Source organism: Mytilus californianus, unplaced genomic scaffold (assembly GCF_021869535.1).
Source record: "Mytilus californianus isolate M0D057914Y unplaced genomic scaffold, xbMytCali1.0.p SCAF_12, whole genome shotgun sequence".
In the NCBI taxonomy this organism is placed as follows: Eukaryota; Metazoa; Mollusca; class Bivalvia; order Mytilida; family Mytilidae; genus Mytilus; species Mytilus californianus.
In genome coordinates this window covers 20,395,661-20,411,811 of record NW_026262604.1, presented here as the reverse complement: position 1 = coordinate 20,411,811, position 16,151 = coordinate 20,395,661, and the positions used below count along the sequence as shown (strand labels likewise).

Below are 16,151 nucleotides of genomic sequence, written 5' to 3'. Positions count from 1 at the left end.
TGCTGAGCAAAATGATAGAGAACCATTGAAACGGAATAAATTCAAATTTGAACAAAAAGAAACCTGTTAGAACAAAATCGTCTTGTAAAACAATGTTTAATGAATATTGTGTTTCGAATACCAGAGACCAAAAGATATAGAATTTAACAATTATAGGTCACCGTATGACCTTCACAATAATCGAAACCCCTACCACTTATCAAGCTATAGAAGACACCCGTAGGACAAATGTAAAAAAATTCAAACAAATTAAAAACTAAGTTTATTTATAAAAGAGACAAAAAACTGTTCAACTTTCAATATGCTTTACGACTTCATTACATTAGATGATATTGAAAGTGGTTAACGACTGATTGAAACGAAAACAAAACCTAATTGTCTATATAGGTTTCACTTTGTAACTGAACTATACGTTATGTTGTTTCCTCTAAAGTAATCTTGCACGCCTGTAAAAGATATAAAGATATTTTAGGTACATAATAAAATTGAGAATGGAAATGGGGAATGTGTCAAAGAGACAACAACCCGACCATAGAACAGACAACAGCCGAAGGCCACAAATAGGTCTTCAATGCAGCGAGAAACTCCCGCACCCGGAGGCGTCCTTCAGCTGTTAAACATGCTTATTGTGTACACTATTGTTTTTAATAAGTAATCTGAATATAATACAGTTCCTATGTTCATGCCTTTCTAACAAGGATCTGACAATGTACCATTTTACTTTCTGTCTTTGTAATAATCAGCCAATGAAATTTCAGCCTTTCGAATTTCAAAGATATTCTATCATGACGACAAAACCAGAGCATCTCAAAGGATTTTAAAACAGAAAATAGAACGGAAAGTTGTCAAATTATCGTAAAATGGCGTGGACAAAAGATCTGTAGTTTAATCATATTGATAGAGAGAAACGTTCTGTTTGATGGACGAATAATCTGGTTATAATGGCGTGAAAGGGCAAGACGAATTCATGTATACATTTTTCTATACTTTGAAATCAATCCCGGTTTTCTGTGGAGTTCATGTTGCTGAGTCTTTAGTTTTCTATGTTGTTTTAATAGACTGTTGTTTATCTGTTCTTCATGTTTCGTTATTTTGCTTGCTGATCAATTGACTGTTGGTGTTTAACGCCACTTTCAGCGCTATTGACTATATCGTGGCGGTCAGTTTTTATTGGTGGAAGAAACCAGACTATCTAGAGAAAACCAGCAACATTCGGCAGGAAAACTGACAATCCTAGTCAGTTAAGATTGGAATCAAACGCACCTGTCACGTGCCGGGTTCAAAATGACAACCTTAGTAGTGAAAGGCTTGTGATAAAATAGGTGAACTACATAAACCCCTCGACCACCTAGGCCCCCGGTATTTTTCCATGGCGTTGTCAGTGTGTACCTGACTTATGAGTTTGAATATCTCTGTGGTATGTTCTCCTCTCTTTTTATTGTAATGCAAAATTCTGAATGGTGTCACTGTTCATGTGTAAATCTACCATAATGTAATCTCTAGGAGTGCAATAAAGCTGTTTATTGTTCGTGGCTCTCATTTTAGTTTACCCTTTATCTGTTTAAATGCATAACCTTTATAATGTACCTTCTTGCATGGCTTCAAATTATCTTTTTCAATACTACATACAATTGTTATTGCGTCACCACAAGTGTAGACTATTTTGAAAAAGTGCTGTTTGATGTTGGGTAGATACCTATGTTATAACTATTATTGACTTATTTTTTTTCTTGGTGTACATGTTTGTGGCAATTTTATTGTAACTGTCATAAACTAAAAAAAATAACAAATATTTTATGAATGGCACTTAATGGATAAAGTCAGATGATTCTGAATATCTAACAAAAAGTATAAACAAAATCAGCGAACTTCTCTAATACAGCATGTACATATCGGCATTACTCTCTGTAATTGAGTTGGTTTTACGAAAGTTTCATTAATTTTTTTTAATTGTTTTTTAAACGCCTTGGTGGTCTTGTGGTAGCGTGTTCGCCTCAAGTGCGGGAGGTCTTCTGTTCAAACCCCGGCCGGGTCAAACCAAAGACATTAAAATTGATATTTGCTGCTTCTCTGCTAAACATTCTGACTACGAGCCGACCAAAGACGGGTCGACTCGGAGTCAGAGTAAAGTGTCCGGGTTAGGCGACATTTCTTCTTGCAGACTGTTACCTTGTGAACTAGCACGTTAAAAATCCGACTCAGCGTACAAAGCAGGGTTAATATTCATATTATATTAACATGTTTTCGTCCTGAATATGCATATTAATTTGCCGCCGGACATTAAGCAGCCATTCATCATCATCATCATCAAATTTTTAAAGATGGGATTTAATTAATTATAATTAATGAAACAGCTCATTATTATCCTTTCCAACTAGAATGTGCAACACATTAACTTTCAAAAAGAATTTTCTGTCTGACATTATATGAGATTTTCGATAGGACTTCTTTCTTTGAAGCTTCAAATGCAGTTAAGAAAATGCTCGCTTTTTATTACATTTATCTGAATGATTTATTTGTTTGTACCTGTCTTTTACATTAACCCTGTCTCTTCTGTAGATGACTGTTTGTCCTTTTTGTCAATTAATCTCCTTAGAAGTCGTTTTAAATCTGGAAAAAAAAATACTTGTGAAAATATGTCATATTGTAGTGAAATATTTTTATGACGTTTATACACTAAGGTTACTTGTGTTGTTTTTTTTAAGATTATTTATCTACTTCGAACCTTTTTTTAAAACTACACTTTCTGACAAGGACTTATTAAACCGATGAGCAATATTCTTTCCTAAATCCGTTGGACTCTTTAAGCTCGGCTTTTTGTTTCTCTTGCAGTTTTGTTATATGACTTTGTGCTCAATTCTCATCTACAACTGATTTTCGAATATTGTTCTTATAACCTAGGATAGTGGAAAGGGGGATCTAGTACATAATAGATATAAGATGTTGTATGAGTGCCAATGAGACAACTCTCAATCCAAGTCAAAATTTGTAAAAGTAAACCATGACGTTGGTTGCTGACGGTCGTACCTTTTTTTGTTCATTGATGCAGTATACATATTTGGGTTTCTTTTATAAATCGTTTAACATTTTTTCATACATGCCTTTTATACCTTATAATGCGGTATAGGGTTTGCTCATTGTTAAAGGTTGAACATTGACATGTAATTGTTCAAATATTTGTCTTTTGGCCTTTCTGAATAGTTATCTCATTGGATGTCATACTATATCTCAAAATACATATTTTTTACTGATCAAATATTTGTTCATATGTGTATATAATGAGACAGACTTAGGTTAAATACACTGTTATGTATGGGGCAACCATTTGTATCTCCCTTTAAGAGTTATCACCCTTTAAAAGTAAACTTCCTTAAAAATCACTGTAACGTTTGTAGCAACCATTTTCATTTATACATTCTAAGTTTCTAAGTAACATTGATTATTGTATTTCTGAATCACATGATTGGTTTTTAAGACACAGTTGTAAAACTGACTATTACTGATTTAAAGAGTTATCTCCCTTTCAGAGTAATCTCCCCTTTAGAATTATCTCCCTTTAAGAACAGCTATTTTCAAGATTTTATTAGTAACACAGATTATTTCAATTCTTGATCACACGATTGTGTTTTTAAGAAGCATTGGTAGACTTACTATTACTGGTTTAAAGAGTTATCTCCCTTAAAGAGGTATTTTCTTTTAAGAGTAATCTCCCTTTACGTATGTCTACCCCTTTTAATAACAGATAAACTTACTAAATGGTTCACAATCACACGTATAACAGCCATCTGGTCCGGTCTTGTGTCCATTACTACAAAACTTTGAACAGTTATCGGGGTGTGGTTTGCAGACTGAAGAAGAAATATTGAAATATAACATGTAAACTTCAGAAATATAATTTGTGAGAAACTGAAAAGTAAAAATAATTTCATACAGTTAATTAATACAATTAATTACTCATTTCATTTATATGATGAATAAAGAAACTTCTAAACGTCAAAGTAACTAAAAAATTTATGTCAAATAACTTAATTTGTACTGATTGATACATTTTTAGAGTGCATTACAAAAATACAGTGAAATCAGATAGACGAAAAGATGAATCGAAAATGTCTGGTTTTAAAATTAAGATCCAGCGTTTGTAAATCTAATAGATACTTGTAAAAATCTGTCGAAATGACATTCTTGCAACAAAATTATGTTTTCTTCAAAACGTTGAAAAGTAATGTATATAAAAAAACTAAGTTTTTTCCATAAACCAATTTTCAGTGTTCAATATAGTCCTTAGTATGATACAATTCCCAAAATTTACATATATTTACCATTACTTTTCGAGCACGCCGATATGCTTATCGTCAATGGTACTTCAAGAAAACTAATGTCTTTCGGTGAATATACGGAGTGAAAATTTTATCTGTTCAAGTTAAGAATTAAAAGGAATACATGTTCACAAAAAATAATATCTGTTTAAATATTTTACAATTTTTTATTACATTGTTTTTTACAATTTTGTTCATATTTGTTCGGTTTTCTCTTTTTGTTCGCATTAAATGCGCATATTGGGGGAAAACCCGCTTGAGTTTGTCTGATGACTTATTTCAAAAACTATTAATATTTGCTGCATATCAATCGATTTTGTAATATTTTCAACAACACTTCTCTTGTCACTTCTCTGGTCACTTTTTATACATTTAAAGATAATATTAAGTGGTTCCAGCAGAAAAAAGAAATTGGTACAGAATTTATTTGCATAGCAAAATTTCAAATTAATTTCTATACAAAACTTCGATAGCCTGCTCTTCTTGTCGTTTGTTATATAGGAACAGTGTGGTTATTATCATTCAATTCTATTTTTTCTCTATTATAATTATTTACAAGAACATTTTCTTGTAAAAAATAAGACAGTGTCAGTTGTCAGTGCTTGCAAGGGCGATATTTTTTTCTAACATTCGATTTCCCATTGAAATATAGCTTGACGTTTGTTTGCAAAATGAAACGGTTTCGGTAAGTGAGACTAAGATAAACAAGAACATTTTATCCTATTCGAAAAACTTTGATAATAACAGCATTCTCATATCATCTAATATATATATAAAACAAGTACAGTTAGGAATCGAAGAAATTCTACTGCGCATGACTTTAAACTAAGTGGTGACATGCCCATTTCCTACTTCAGAATATTCACTAGTCTTGTTTTTGACTTTTTGTCAGATATTCGGAATCTTCTAGTTTTATCCATGTAAGGCCATAGATAATTTTGCTTGCTGACCTCTACTTTTCTATCAATAATTTTATTACATATAGTTATAAAGCCATTTTTGAAAATCTTATTAAAGCCTTGTTATTGTTTCATAGTTTTGAAGGAAAAAAGGTGTCAATGTCAAATATATGGAAAATCTACAGAGAATCAATGCTCGTCAAAGTTTCAATGGCTTATATCTCAACAACAAAGACACGTGCCTTTTATTTTTCTGCTTTTTAAGTTCCGTTATTCTGATACGGCAATATATAACAGTCTTTTAAAAAGCTTGTTATTTTGAGACAGAGCAGTGAACCTCTATAAAAAGCATCGTTATTACATTCATTTGTAGGCTGGTTATCTACCTTGCAACATACGGGATCGGAGTCACCCTTGCACACAGAGCCAAACAGATCAAGGACAGGAAACCAGTCTTTATTATTTGTTTATATCATTAAATCATTTTAAGAATTTGTTGAACACGTTGAATATATACTGACAATGAATTGGTTCGGTACTAAAGTAAATACTTACGGCATATATTTCCACATTTTTGCGTCGAACAACAATGCTGACCACTTGGACACTGGTCTTTGTAACAATAATTTTCACCTGGACATTTTAAGTAGGACTCTTGTATATTACATGGATTTACCCCTATAAAGTAAAATAACGTTATCTCACTCACAAACGTTTCAATCGTTTAAATGCACACCGTATAAATATGCTGTACAGGACTATAAAATCCATTGCATTGCAAAATCGGCTGTACACGATTGAAAAAAAAAATGGAAAAAAAATGAAAAAAAAAAACAAAAAAAAAACACGTGTTGATAATACAAATTGTGTTTATGTTAAGGGCACACCTAATGGAGAGACCATTCACGTAAGCCATTTACAATAATCATCCTGTTATTACCTATTTGCAATCCATTTTACATTACTGTGGATTCATTTATTTTCGTGGGTACCAATTTTCGTGGATTGAGGAAAACTTGCATTTTCGTGGATATTTGATTTCGTGGTTTTCCAAAAGTCTGCATATAATCATACAGCAAATTTGCAATTCGTTGAACATTGAAATTCGTGTTTTCCCTGTAACCACGAAATCAACGAAAACTGGTATCCAACGAATAATAATGAATTCACATTAAAAGGAGTATTGCACTTACACACTAGAAATTATTGTAAGATTCAAAAGGACATACTATACTGTGCTCGTTTCATTTGCTTTAATTTAGTCCACAACATCGTGCTCGTTGCATTGCTTTCTAAGGCATGGATACACTTGTACGAGTGTCCTCCATATGAGTTGTTTCCAGAAACCAAAACAATAAAAAAACAAGGAAATCAAAAGTTGAGAAGTCGGTAACTTAGAAATAATCTGTTCTAAATTAGATTACAATTTGCTGTAACAAAATTATGGAAATTATTTGAAATTAATTCATATTTTTCCCTTAGGCAAAGCTCTGATTCACAGCCCTACTTTGGCTCTACTCTTTGACCTTTTTGGTTTCTAAGCCCCTCTTTCTTTCAAGAATGTTTGGAATTTCAAATATTTTGGTCTAGAATATCACTAAAGAGACATTTATTGTCTAAATGCAAATCTGGTGCAGAAAAATTGTTACCGTTAATGTTTTTATATATTATCAATATATAAACGTCTTTTAAAAAGCATCTTAATTACATTTGGTACCGATAATGTTGCTACTTCTTGTATTATAATTAAGTCACTAACCACGGTCATCTAGCATTAAGTCGTATAATCGATCTTGTGAAAGTATATCCTCTCCTGCGTCATCAGGAAGTAGGTCGTTTTCGTCGCCATAGACCTTTAAATAATAATAATAATAATGATAATTTTATTTAGAGAGTAACTCATTTGGATTACACCAATTTTTAATAAAGCTCTCTTAATACAATAATAATTACATTAAAAATTAAACAATACAAATTTAATAACAATGATAAATAAAGATGCAATACAATTTAAATTCGATAAACCATTATTATATGGCATCATGGACTTTCGATATTAACGGGACTCGTCTCTATTGATTTTAACTACTAGTAAATAACTACGCCTCCCGTGTAGAGCTACCACCCAAAAATAAAGGTAGTTTCGTAGCTCTGATACATGAAGCTAGTAGTTGTTTGCGTTTTTCAAAGTACATTGTAATTCAATACTTTTTTTTATATAAAATCAGATTAATAGCCATTTACCATAACAAAAAATATAAGATTTTAAAAGAATGTTAAATTATTAAACTGAGACATATCGTTTTGAAGAACACTCCAGTCGTGCAAAAGGGGATACATATTGAACAAGATGGCGGCCACTTGAGATTTACTAACAAAATACCTTTAAGTTCAAAGGTCTATATTTTAAAAACTATCCGAGAAATCTTTTCAAAAATCAGCATTTTGCAATGACAAAATGTAAAATATTTCATAAAAATGTTACTTCATTAAACATGAACATATAGTTATGAAGAACACTTCGTAAATGTGAAATGATTTGCTATGAAGTCACGTGACATCAGTGACGGCACAGTTCTGTCTACAAATTTGTATAGACATTGTTATAAGTGACCAGTCCCGTTAGTATAGACTGTCCCTGATAAAGTACAAATATCATGGTAATGTCAAAAGTACATAGATTTGTTGTTATGTTTAAATTCTAATAATGTGTTTGATTTTTTAATTGTATTAGGAAGACCATTCTAAACTTTTGTCCATTGTACGAGAAACTAGATTTTTACAACTCTGTATTTGGTTTTTGAATTATAAAATTATCCGAAGATGAAAATCTTGTATTGTATTTTTGGTTGCAGAAGCTGATTAAATAATACTTGACAAATATTCCGGAACCAAACCATTCTTTGCCTTATACATTAGTAATGATTTATGATAATGTATTCTTTTTGTAATTGGTTTGCTGTAATCATGTTCGTTTAACATTATTCTTGCTGCCCTCTTTTGCAGTTTCATTAAACTAACTAATAGAAAGTTGTTGCAGTTTCCTCATACTGAACAACAATAATATTTGTTTTTGAAAATGTATTTGAAATAGATATCATTTGGTATCTGTCAGCTAAATATGATGTAAACTAACGTAGCGAAGTATATGAAAACGTGTATTTGTTTGATTTTTGAAGCAGTTCATGATTGAGAAGCTAGAATATTTTGGAACAGAAATAAAATGAATATTATCTGGTTCATTGCTATAACTATGGTCTATCAAAGTAGGAACAGAGACCAATTGAGACCAGTTAAAAGTGTTTCTTTGTTAATGAGCTTATTTAGCTAGAATTTTGCTTGACGCATATATGTATATTATAGTTACTTAAAATAAATGATTTCTTTATCTTTAATCGACATTTGTTAACATTGTTTGAAATTTTGTAATCCACTCTGCATTACTGTTTGGCGGTTTATATATGTAACTAAGTAAAAAAGGTTTTTGATGAACATAAAAAAGTTCGATCCAAATTGACCCTATATTGTTCTTTCCAAATGATATCGTCTAATTGTGGTTAACATATTAGAAATATAAATAAAAAACCCAGATTTTCCAATTAATGTAATTATGTCATGTCTTTAAGCATGAATAAGTTGTGGGGATTCATTAAAATAATTGATCTCGTAAAAAATTGAACGAATGTGCCACACAGTAATTAAAAACAAATCAATCCTTTTAAAGAATGTGCCACACAGTAATTAAAAACAAATCAATCCTTTTAAAGAATGTGCCTCACAGTAATTTAAAAAGCAAAGGACAATGCAAAACTAAGATAAAAAAAATTACATACTTTGCAAAAAGAAAAACCAAGAGAAAATATCACAATCATCGCACAAAAAAAGAACCACAAAACAGGGCCCGTATGCATAAAGCTACTTAAGTTAAGATATCCGATCGTAGTACTAATTTATCGTAGAACATGTAGAAAAATCCGTCCGTTCGGAACAAATCGTAACTTCAGTAGCTTTATGCATACGGGCCCAGGTGGTCTTGAAGAGTTATAAGTTACTGTATAACTAATGACAAACGTCGTAGTCTTTCCGGAAAAGAACGGGGAAGACCTCTACTAATAGAAACAACACTGAATATTACTAACCCAATTAAAAACGAAAAAAATCAATTAAAAGCAAAAGCAACTCAAATTCTTCGAAAAAGGTAGAAGTCATCGGTAACGGTCTTGTCCGAGAAAAAAAGACGTAAACAGATAGCTAAATCAAGCTTAGCTAGTAACACATGCCGTATTTTTCCAGATAAGATATATCTGGTTATAAGGTATTTCACGATAGAGATCGGTAATCTTCCTGCACAAAATACTAGCAGTATATGTGCTTGTAAATTATCTGGCCATGTTGCACAACCGAATATAAAAGTTGAAATACAAGTAGTCTCTACAGAAAAGAATAGATAAACCGTTACCGAGAGCAACAACACAGACATTGAATAATAAAACAACACTTACAAAACAAAAACAAAACAGAAAAAAATAATTAAAATCAAAAGCAGCTAGACTCCTAAAAATGGTAAAAGATAACTTCGCTCCGAAATATAAAGCAGATCTACTAAGCTACTGGATTAAGCTGAAGATACAGTAATCATCGTAAAACGTTTATTGTGCAGTAAAAGATTGATTGATTAGTGTTTAACGCCACTTTCAACGCTATTTGATCCCAGGTACTTCGGGAAGGTACGCAGATCCTGCTCCATCTGTTTTCCTGTTTATCATACTATTCAAAATCGTTTAATTTTAAAAGAAATAGATTTGGCGTTCAAGAGCAGTCTTATTTAGTTCAACAATCCGTCAATAATTCATTAGGATATTTTTAAGTGCATTTTGTTCATCAATTTTTTACTTAAAGCTTCCAACTCAAACATTAAAAAAATGTTTTCATTTAAAGAAACTAAATTTGTTTCCCAAATAAATCCATGTTCCCTTATGTTGGAAATATTATTTGTGGCATACTGAATAAATTCCTTTAAAATAGCCACAGCGATTTATTCCTGATACTGCCTCTAACAATCAATCAAGCTGATTAAATTTCTATATGAATATTTAAAAAAGTATGGCTTAAAATGATAAAAGGTAGATAAAACTTAAGTTCATGAAATTAGATCAATTTTAACAATACATTTATACATGTATTGGTAATAAAGATAATAACAAATCGATGACCAGGCTCAAAACCGATTGAATTGAGAAATAATATTAACCTTAAATATATGTATTAAATAGAAAAAGAGATATAAATAAAAAAAAACTTACTTAAAATATATATAAGTAAAATAAATTAAGAACGACTTTGTACAAAAAACTTTTACAATACATCTGTGCGTGAATTTGTAGATTCCATATGAAATCTTACTAGCCTGGCCTAGGATACTGTAAACCAACTTATTTTCGCGGATACTTTATTTCGCGTTTAGCCCTTATTAGCCTACTTCGCGGCGATTTAATTTCGCTATTTTCAAATTTGATTGATGCAGTTAAATAAGGAAACTTCCAAGTTTTACATATTCGCGACGATTTATATTCGATTTAGTTTCTTGGTTACTGGTAATTCGAGAAATCTCTAGATAATATTTGGTTAGAATGATAGCTAATTACGGAGTGAGCTCTCCTGATACAAACTGAATGAAGAAAAGGCACTAACCTGAGTGACCAGTACTAATACTGACAAAACAAATACGAGCCTAATCATGACTACTATAGGTATGAGCAGGGCAACTATAGAGAAAATCTTTTTTATACTGGTTCGATTGACCTTAACCTTAACCCTAGCCTTTAGTTGACATGTCAAGACTTAACAACAAAACTAGCACGCAAACCTCGGCATATATATTCGAAAACTTATATGAAAGAATAATTACATTGTCAGTTATGTATTTTACTTAACTTCAAAAGTATCGGATTTGATCAAATATGTTAAATAACTGGATTTGATTAAGAAAGAAATATTGTTTAATGCTGACAATATAAGTTATATGGTTCGCTTTTGACCCCCTACGTTTCTAGAGGGTTAGTAAAATCCATAGGGGGTGAGGCCGTAGGCCGAATCTCCTATGGATTTTATTCACCCTCTTTGGTCCGTAGGGGGTCAGTAGTGAGCCGTATAACGAATTTATCGCACGCGGGACATTTTCTGCTGCGTTTTGTAGAAAAATAAAGAGTAAAACACAACAACATGAATAGATGACGTCACCATTAACAAAAAACATGACGTCACGAACCCCCTATGAAATTTACTAACCCCCTACGGGTCCATAGGGGTCACCACGTGACGGCGTTAAACCAATCACAACGTGATAATTTACCCGCGGTGCGATAAGAAGAAATAACACCCATACAAGAATCCTCTGACTCCTTTTAATAAAGCCTTTTATCTTTCCTGAACCATGCTAAAAAGACATACATGTGTACGTCGGTTATGAGGTTTAGAGGTTCATATGTTTCAACATTATTCATCTGAAGCTAAAAGTAGAGGCTCAGGTAAATTCTGTGGGGAAATATTGTCATCACGTTGAAGTTGACACTTTTTATATAATGATCGAATAAATATGAAGAGCTATGATTCGTGGTGGCAAAATGTGTAGAATCGATGCCGCAGGCCTGTAGCCTAGAATTTCCAAAAAAAGGGGGGGGGGTAGTTACATGGACTCGCGAAGCTCACTTTAACAGTTACAATTCAAACAGAACGTCGACTTTAACAGTACTTATTTGTTTTCAAAAGGGGAGGAGGGGGGGGGGGGGGCGTACGAACCCCTCGACCCCCCTGGCTACGGGTGTGTGCCGATTGCTACGTAGTCTTGACAGACTATTTTAACCTACACTTTTGGTGATTTTGGTGATTTTGGTTTTTATGCTCTTGATCTTCGTTATTTAACTGATTTCAAACTACTAATGCGTTTAATGCAGATGAAATGAGCGTCTCGATTATCAAATAATAAGGCTTATATATTTGATTTGTTATGTTCAAAAAATGTTTTCGTGGCTATGGCATAGTAAATGCTTTCTGCAATAACGTATTAATTCATTCGTTTATGTGATGCCTTGTTTGTGTTGTTCAGTCTCTATCTCTTTCATGTTGTTTTCCACAAGAACAATTCATTTTATTCATATGACATTTATGAAGTGACAGATATATCATGGGCCACCTATTTAACCAGCAATAATTATTCTAAGGAAATATAATTTGTAAAGCTCTTTTTTATTTGATAACGTATGCAATCAATTAAACAGTGCATAAACACATTCGACGTTTTCTGGATATTTCAATTATTTCATTGTACATTTTACTATTCTTTATACAGAATTAGAAATAATAGGACCATTAATTTAAGATTTGGCGGTCGCAAATATTTGTTAAACTGGCTATGCTCCGCACAATTGGTAAAACTGCTTTTGCGGACATTAAATCTACAATTGACGGCGAAAAATCTTCACAGACATTTCTGTTTAATCTTTTGTACAAGGTCGTTCATACAGACCCCAACCTGGACGGAAGGTAATTATGAACGATGGGCCAGAAAAAATGATAACTTTACTCCAAATATTTTTTTCGGTTTATTTATAGAAGCAAACAAAAAAAAAACCAGAATAAGTCGACAAATTTCACACGTTGCTACAGGGATTTTTTTAATTATCAGTTATATATATAATCAACACATTTAACGCATAATGGCTTCATTCTATTCTAAAGTGTCATATTTACGGTAACATAATAGTAATGATGATTTATGGAGGAGAGAGGGGACAGCAATTAACAAAAAACGTTTACCTAATCTTTGATACAACAGTCAATAGATTTAAAAGCCCATAAAATCTATCAAAACTACAGTTGAATATACCAACTTTAGTTTTTTACATACAAAGAGTTTTTGAAATTAAAACCAGCTTGTATCTTTTTTTTCATATTTTCATTATGTAAGCATGCCCGCATAATTCGACAGTAAATATTGGAGTCTTTCGAATCGAGGTGACAGAGAGATTCCCTCGTCACCAAATACTTGACGTTAAAAACAAATCCGGGTTACAAACTAAAACTGAGGGAAACGCATCAAATATAAGAGGAGAACAACGACACAACAAAAACACAACATTTAAATGTAACACACACAGAAACAAACTATAATATAACAATGGCCATTTTCCTGACTTGGTACAGGACATTTTAAGAAAAAAATGGTGGGTTGAACCTGGTTTTGTGGCATGCCAAACCTCCCGCTTTTATGGCAACGTCAAACACAACATCAAAACGACATCATCACATGACAGGACCACAATACAAATAAATGGGAGAACATATAGGACAAAGAAACACACGAATAATAGCTAACAAAAGGTACTAGGCTTAAAATTCAATACGTCAGACGTGCGTCTCGTCCACACAAGACCAACCAGTGACGCTCAGATGAAAAAAGTTTGAAAGCCAAAACAAGTACAAAGCTGAAGAGTACCGAGGACCAAAACTTCCAAAAAGTAGCGCCTAACACGACCAGGGTTTTCTGTCTGGGTCAAGAACATCCTGATTATTTAGAATAATTTATAATTTTGCAAACAGTAAATTTTATAAAATGACTATATAATAGATATACATGATAAAACCAAAGTGAGGACTAACTACAGAATAAAAACGGATACATTACATAAAACAACTTAATCCAACACATAAAAAAATACACAGCCGAGTTAGCCAAAGCCTCAACGCACAAAGTGACGTCACATTTGAAATTCTAAAAAAACACAGTTTTTATTGATGGAGGAAGCTGGAGTGCCCGGAGAAAAAACCACCGACCTTCGATAGGAAAACGATACTTCGATAGTTGGTTTTTTTTTTTATTCTAATCTTTTCTCTTTTGTTATTTTTGGTGTTTTCTTTTACTCGCTATTGCGAATTATAGTGATTGGGTTACAGTGTCAGTGTGAATGTGTTGCACACAATTTTTATTTTTCAGGAAAAAAGTATCAACTTTTAAAATTCTGAACAAATTTTCTATTTGAAATTGTTTGCATCTGTATTATTGCGAAAACGATACTTCGATAGTTGTTTTTTATTCTAATCTTTTCCCTTTTGTTTTTTAGGTAATAAAATTGAGAATGGAAATGGGGAATGTGTCAAAGAGACAACAACCCGGCCATAGAGCAGACAACAGCTGAAGGCCACCAATAGGTCTTCAATGCAGCGAGAAACTCCCGCACCCGGAGGCGTCCTTCAGCTGGCCCCTAAACAAATATGTATACTAGTTCAGTGATAATGGACGTCATACTAAACTCCAAATTATACACAGGAAACTAAAATTAAAAATGATACAAGACTGACAAGGCCAGAGGCTCCTGACTTGGGACAGGCGCAAAAATGCGGCGGGGTTAAACATGTTTTTTGAGATCTCAACCCTCCCCCTATACATCTAGCCAGTGTAGAAAAAATAAACACACAACAGTACGCACAGTAAAACTCAGTATAAGAGAAGTCCAAGTCCGATGTCAGGTGTTTGTTTTACTGGCTATTGCGGATTATTGTGATTGGTTACGTTGTCAATATAAAGGTGTTCCAGACAATTTTTATGTTTCAGAAAAAAGTATCAACACAAATACCGAATTTCAAGGTAAATTCGAAAAAAGGAGAAAATCCATAAAACGTGAAAAAATCGAATGTTAGACTATATCAATCAACGAAACGAAAGGAATACAACTGCAATATTTCTGATTTGAAACATAATTTCCGAAGGCAATGGAGGGTTAAACCTGGTTTTATAGCTTGCTAACAGAATATTACTAGCAAAAGTCGAACTGGTTGTTTTTCCAGTAATATTGATAATATTTTCTTATTCTCCTGTTCTTTTCTTTGTCAACGTAACATGATTGGTGATCAATTATGCTGATTAAATTTCTATATGAATATTTAAAAAAGTATAGCTTAAAATGATAAGAGGTAAACAAAACTTACTTCGTGAAATAAAATTAATCTCAACAATACTTTTATATGTGTATTGGTAATCAAAATAAAAACAAATCGATGATCAGGATCAAAACCAATTGAAATGAGAAATAATATTAACCTTGAATATATGGCTTAAAAAGAAAAAGAGATATTAGTAAAAAAAACTTACTTAACATGTACATGTATATAAGTAAAATAAATTAAGAAGACTTTCTACAAAAAACTTAAGTTTTACAATAAATCTATTCGTGAATTTGTAGATTCCATATGTAATCTTACTAGCCTGGCCTAGGATATATATAAATTAGAATAAAACTGATTTTTTACAATAAACTTGCATTGTAGAGATCATTTTAGCGTAAACTTTATTTGTTAACCTCAATAGTCAGGCATAATACCAACTGAACTAAGTGCCAATCTTTGTGAGAATCAGGCAATTTAGAAGAATTTCAAAACATGGCCGAAAAAAACCTGCCAACCTAACCATCATCCTGATTTAGACATGGTAGGTCTTTTGTATCTGCGTGACTGGTAATTTGAGAAATCTCTAGATAAGTTTTGGTTCGAGTGATAACAAAATACGTAGTTAGCTCCCTTAAAAAAAAACTGAATTTAGAATAGGCACTTACCTGAACGACCAGTACTAATACTGACAAAATGAACGCAAGGCGAGTCATGACTACTATAGGTATGAACTGGCCTACTATAGAGAAAATCTTTTTTATACTGGTTCGATTGACCCTTACCTTTACCCTAGCCCTTAGTTGACATGCCAAGTCTTAACAAAACTAACACGCAAACCTCGGCATAGATATTCGAAACTTTATATGAAAGAATAATTACAGTGTCAATTATGTATTTAACTCCACTTAAAAACTATCAGGATTTAAAAATAATGTTTTCAAATATCTTAAAAACTGAATGTGTTTAAGAAAGAAATTATGCTTTATGTTCACAA

At 32.4% G+C, this 16,151-nt stretch overlaps 1 protein-coding gene across 2 annotated transcripts; it reads right to left on the bottom strand.

The window, feature by feature from the left end:
• Window positions 1–245: 245 nt before the first annotated feature.
• Window positions 246–15,903, bottom strand: LOC127721508 (uncharacterized). Of its 2 annotated transcripts, XM_052228274.1 has the most exons (6): window positions 15,823–15,903; window positions 6,975–7,068; window positions 5,771–5,893; window positions 3,753–3,848; window positions 2,527–2,610; window positions 246–446 (listed from the first exon to the last, which is right to left on the bottom strand). In XM_052228274.1, exons 1-5 carry the CDS (start codon window positions 15,868–15,870, stop codon window positions 2,534–2,536), a joined length of 438 nt encoding a protein of 145 aa, XP_052084234.1. In that variant the 5' UTR covers window positions 15,871–15,903; the 3' UTR covers window positions 246–446; window positions 2,527–2,533. The 2 variants fall into 2 exon arrangements, with proteins under 2 accessions (XP_052084234.1, XP_052084235.1); XM_052228275.1 differs by lacking the exon at window positions 5,771–5,893.
• Window positions 15,904–16,151: the final 248 nt, after the last annotated feature.

Coding starts and splice junctions, on each gene's coding strand:
- LOC127721508 (XM_052228274.1), bottom strand. CDS start 15,870: ATGACTCGCCTTGCGTTCATTTTGTCAGTATTAGTACTGGTCGTTCAG. Junction 7,069..15,822: donor TATTAGTACTGGTCGTTCAG/GTAAGTGCCTAT, acceptor TATTATTTAAAG/GTCTATGGCGACGAAAACGA. Junction 3,849..5,770: donor AAAATGTGGAAATATATGCC/GTAAGTATTTAC, acceptor TTTCTTCTTCAG/TCTGCAAACCACACCCCGAT.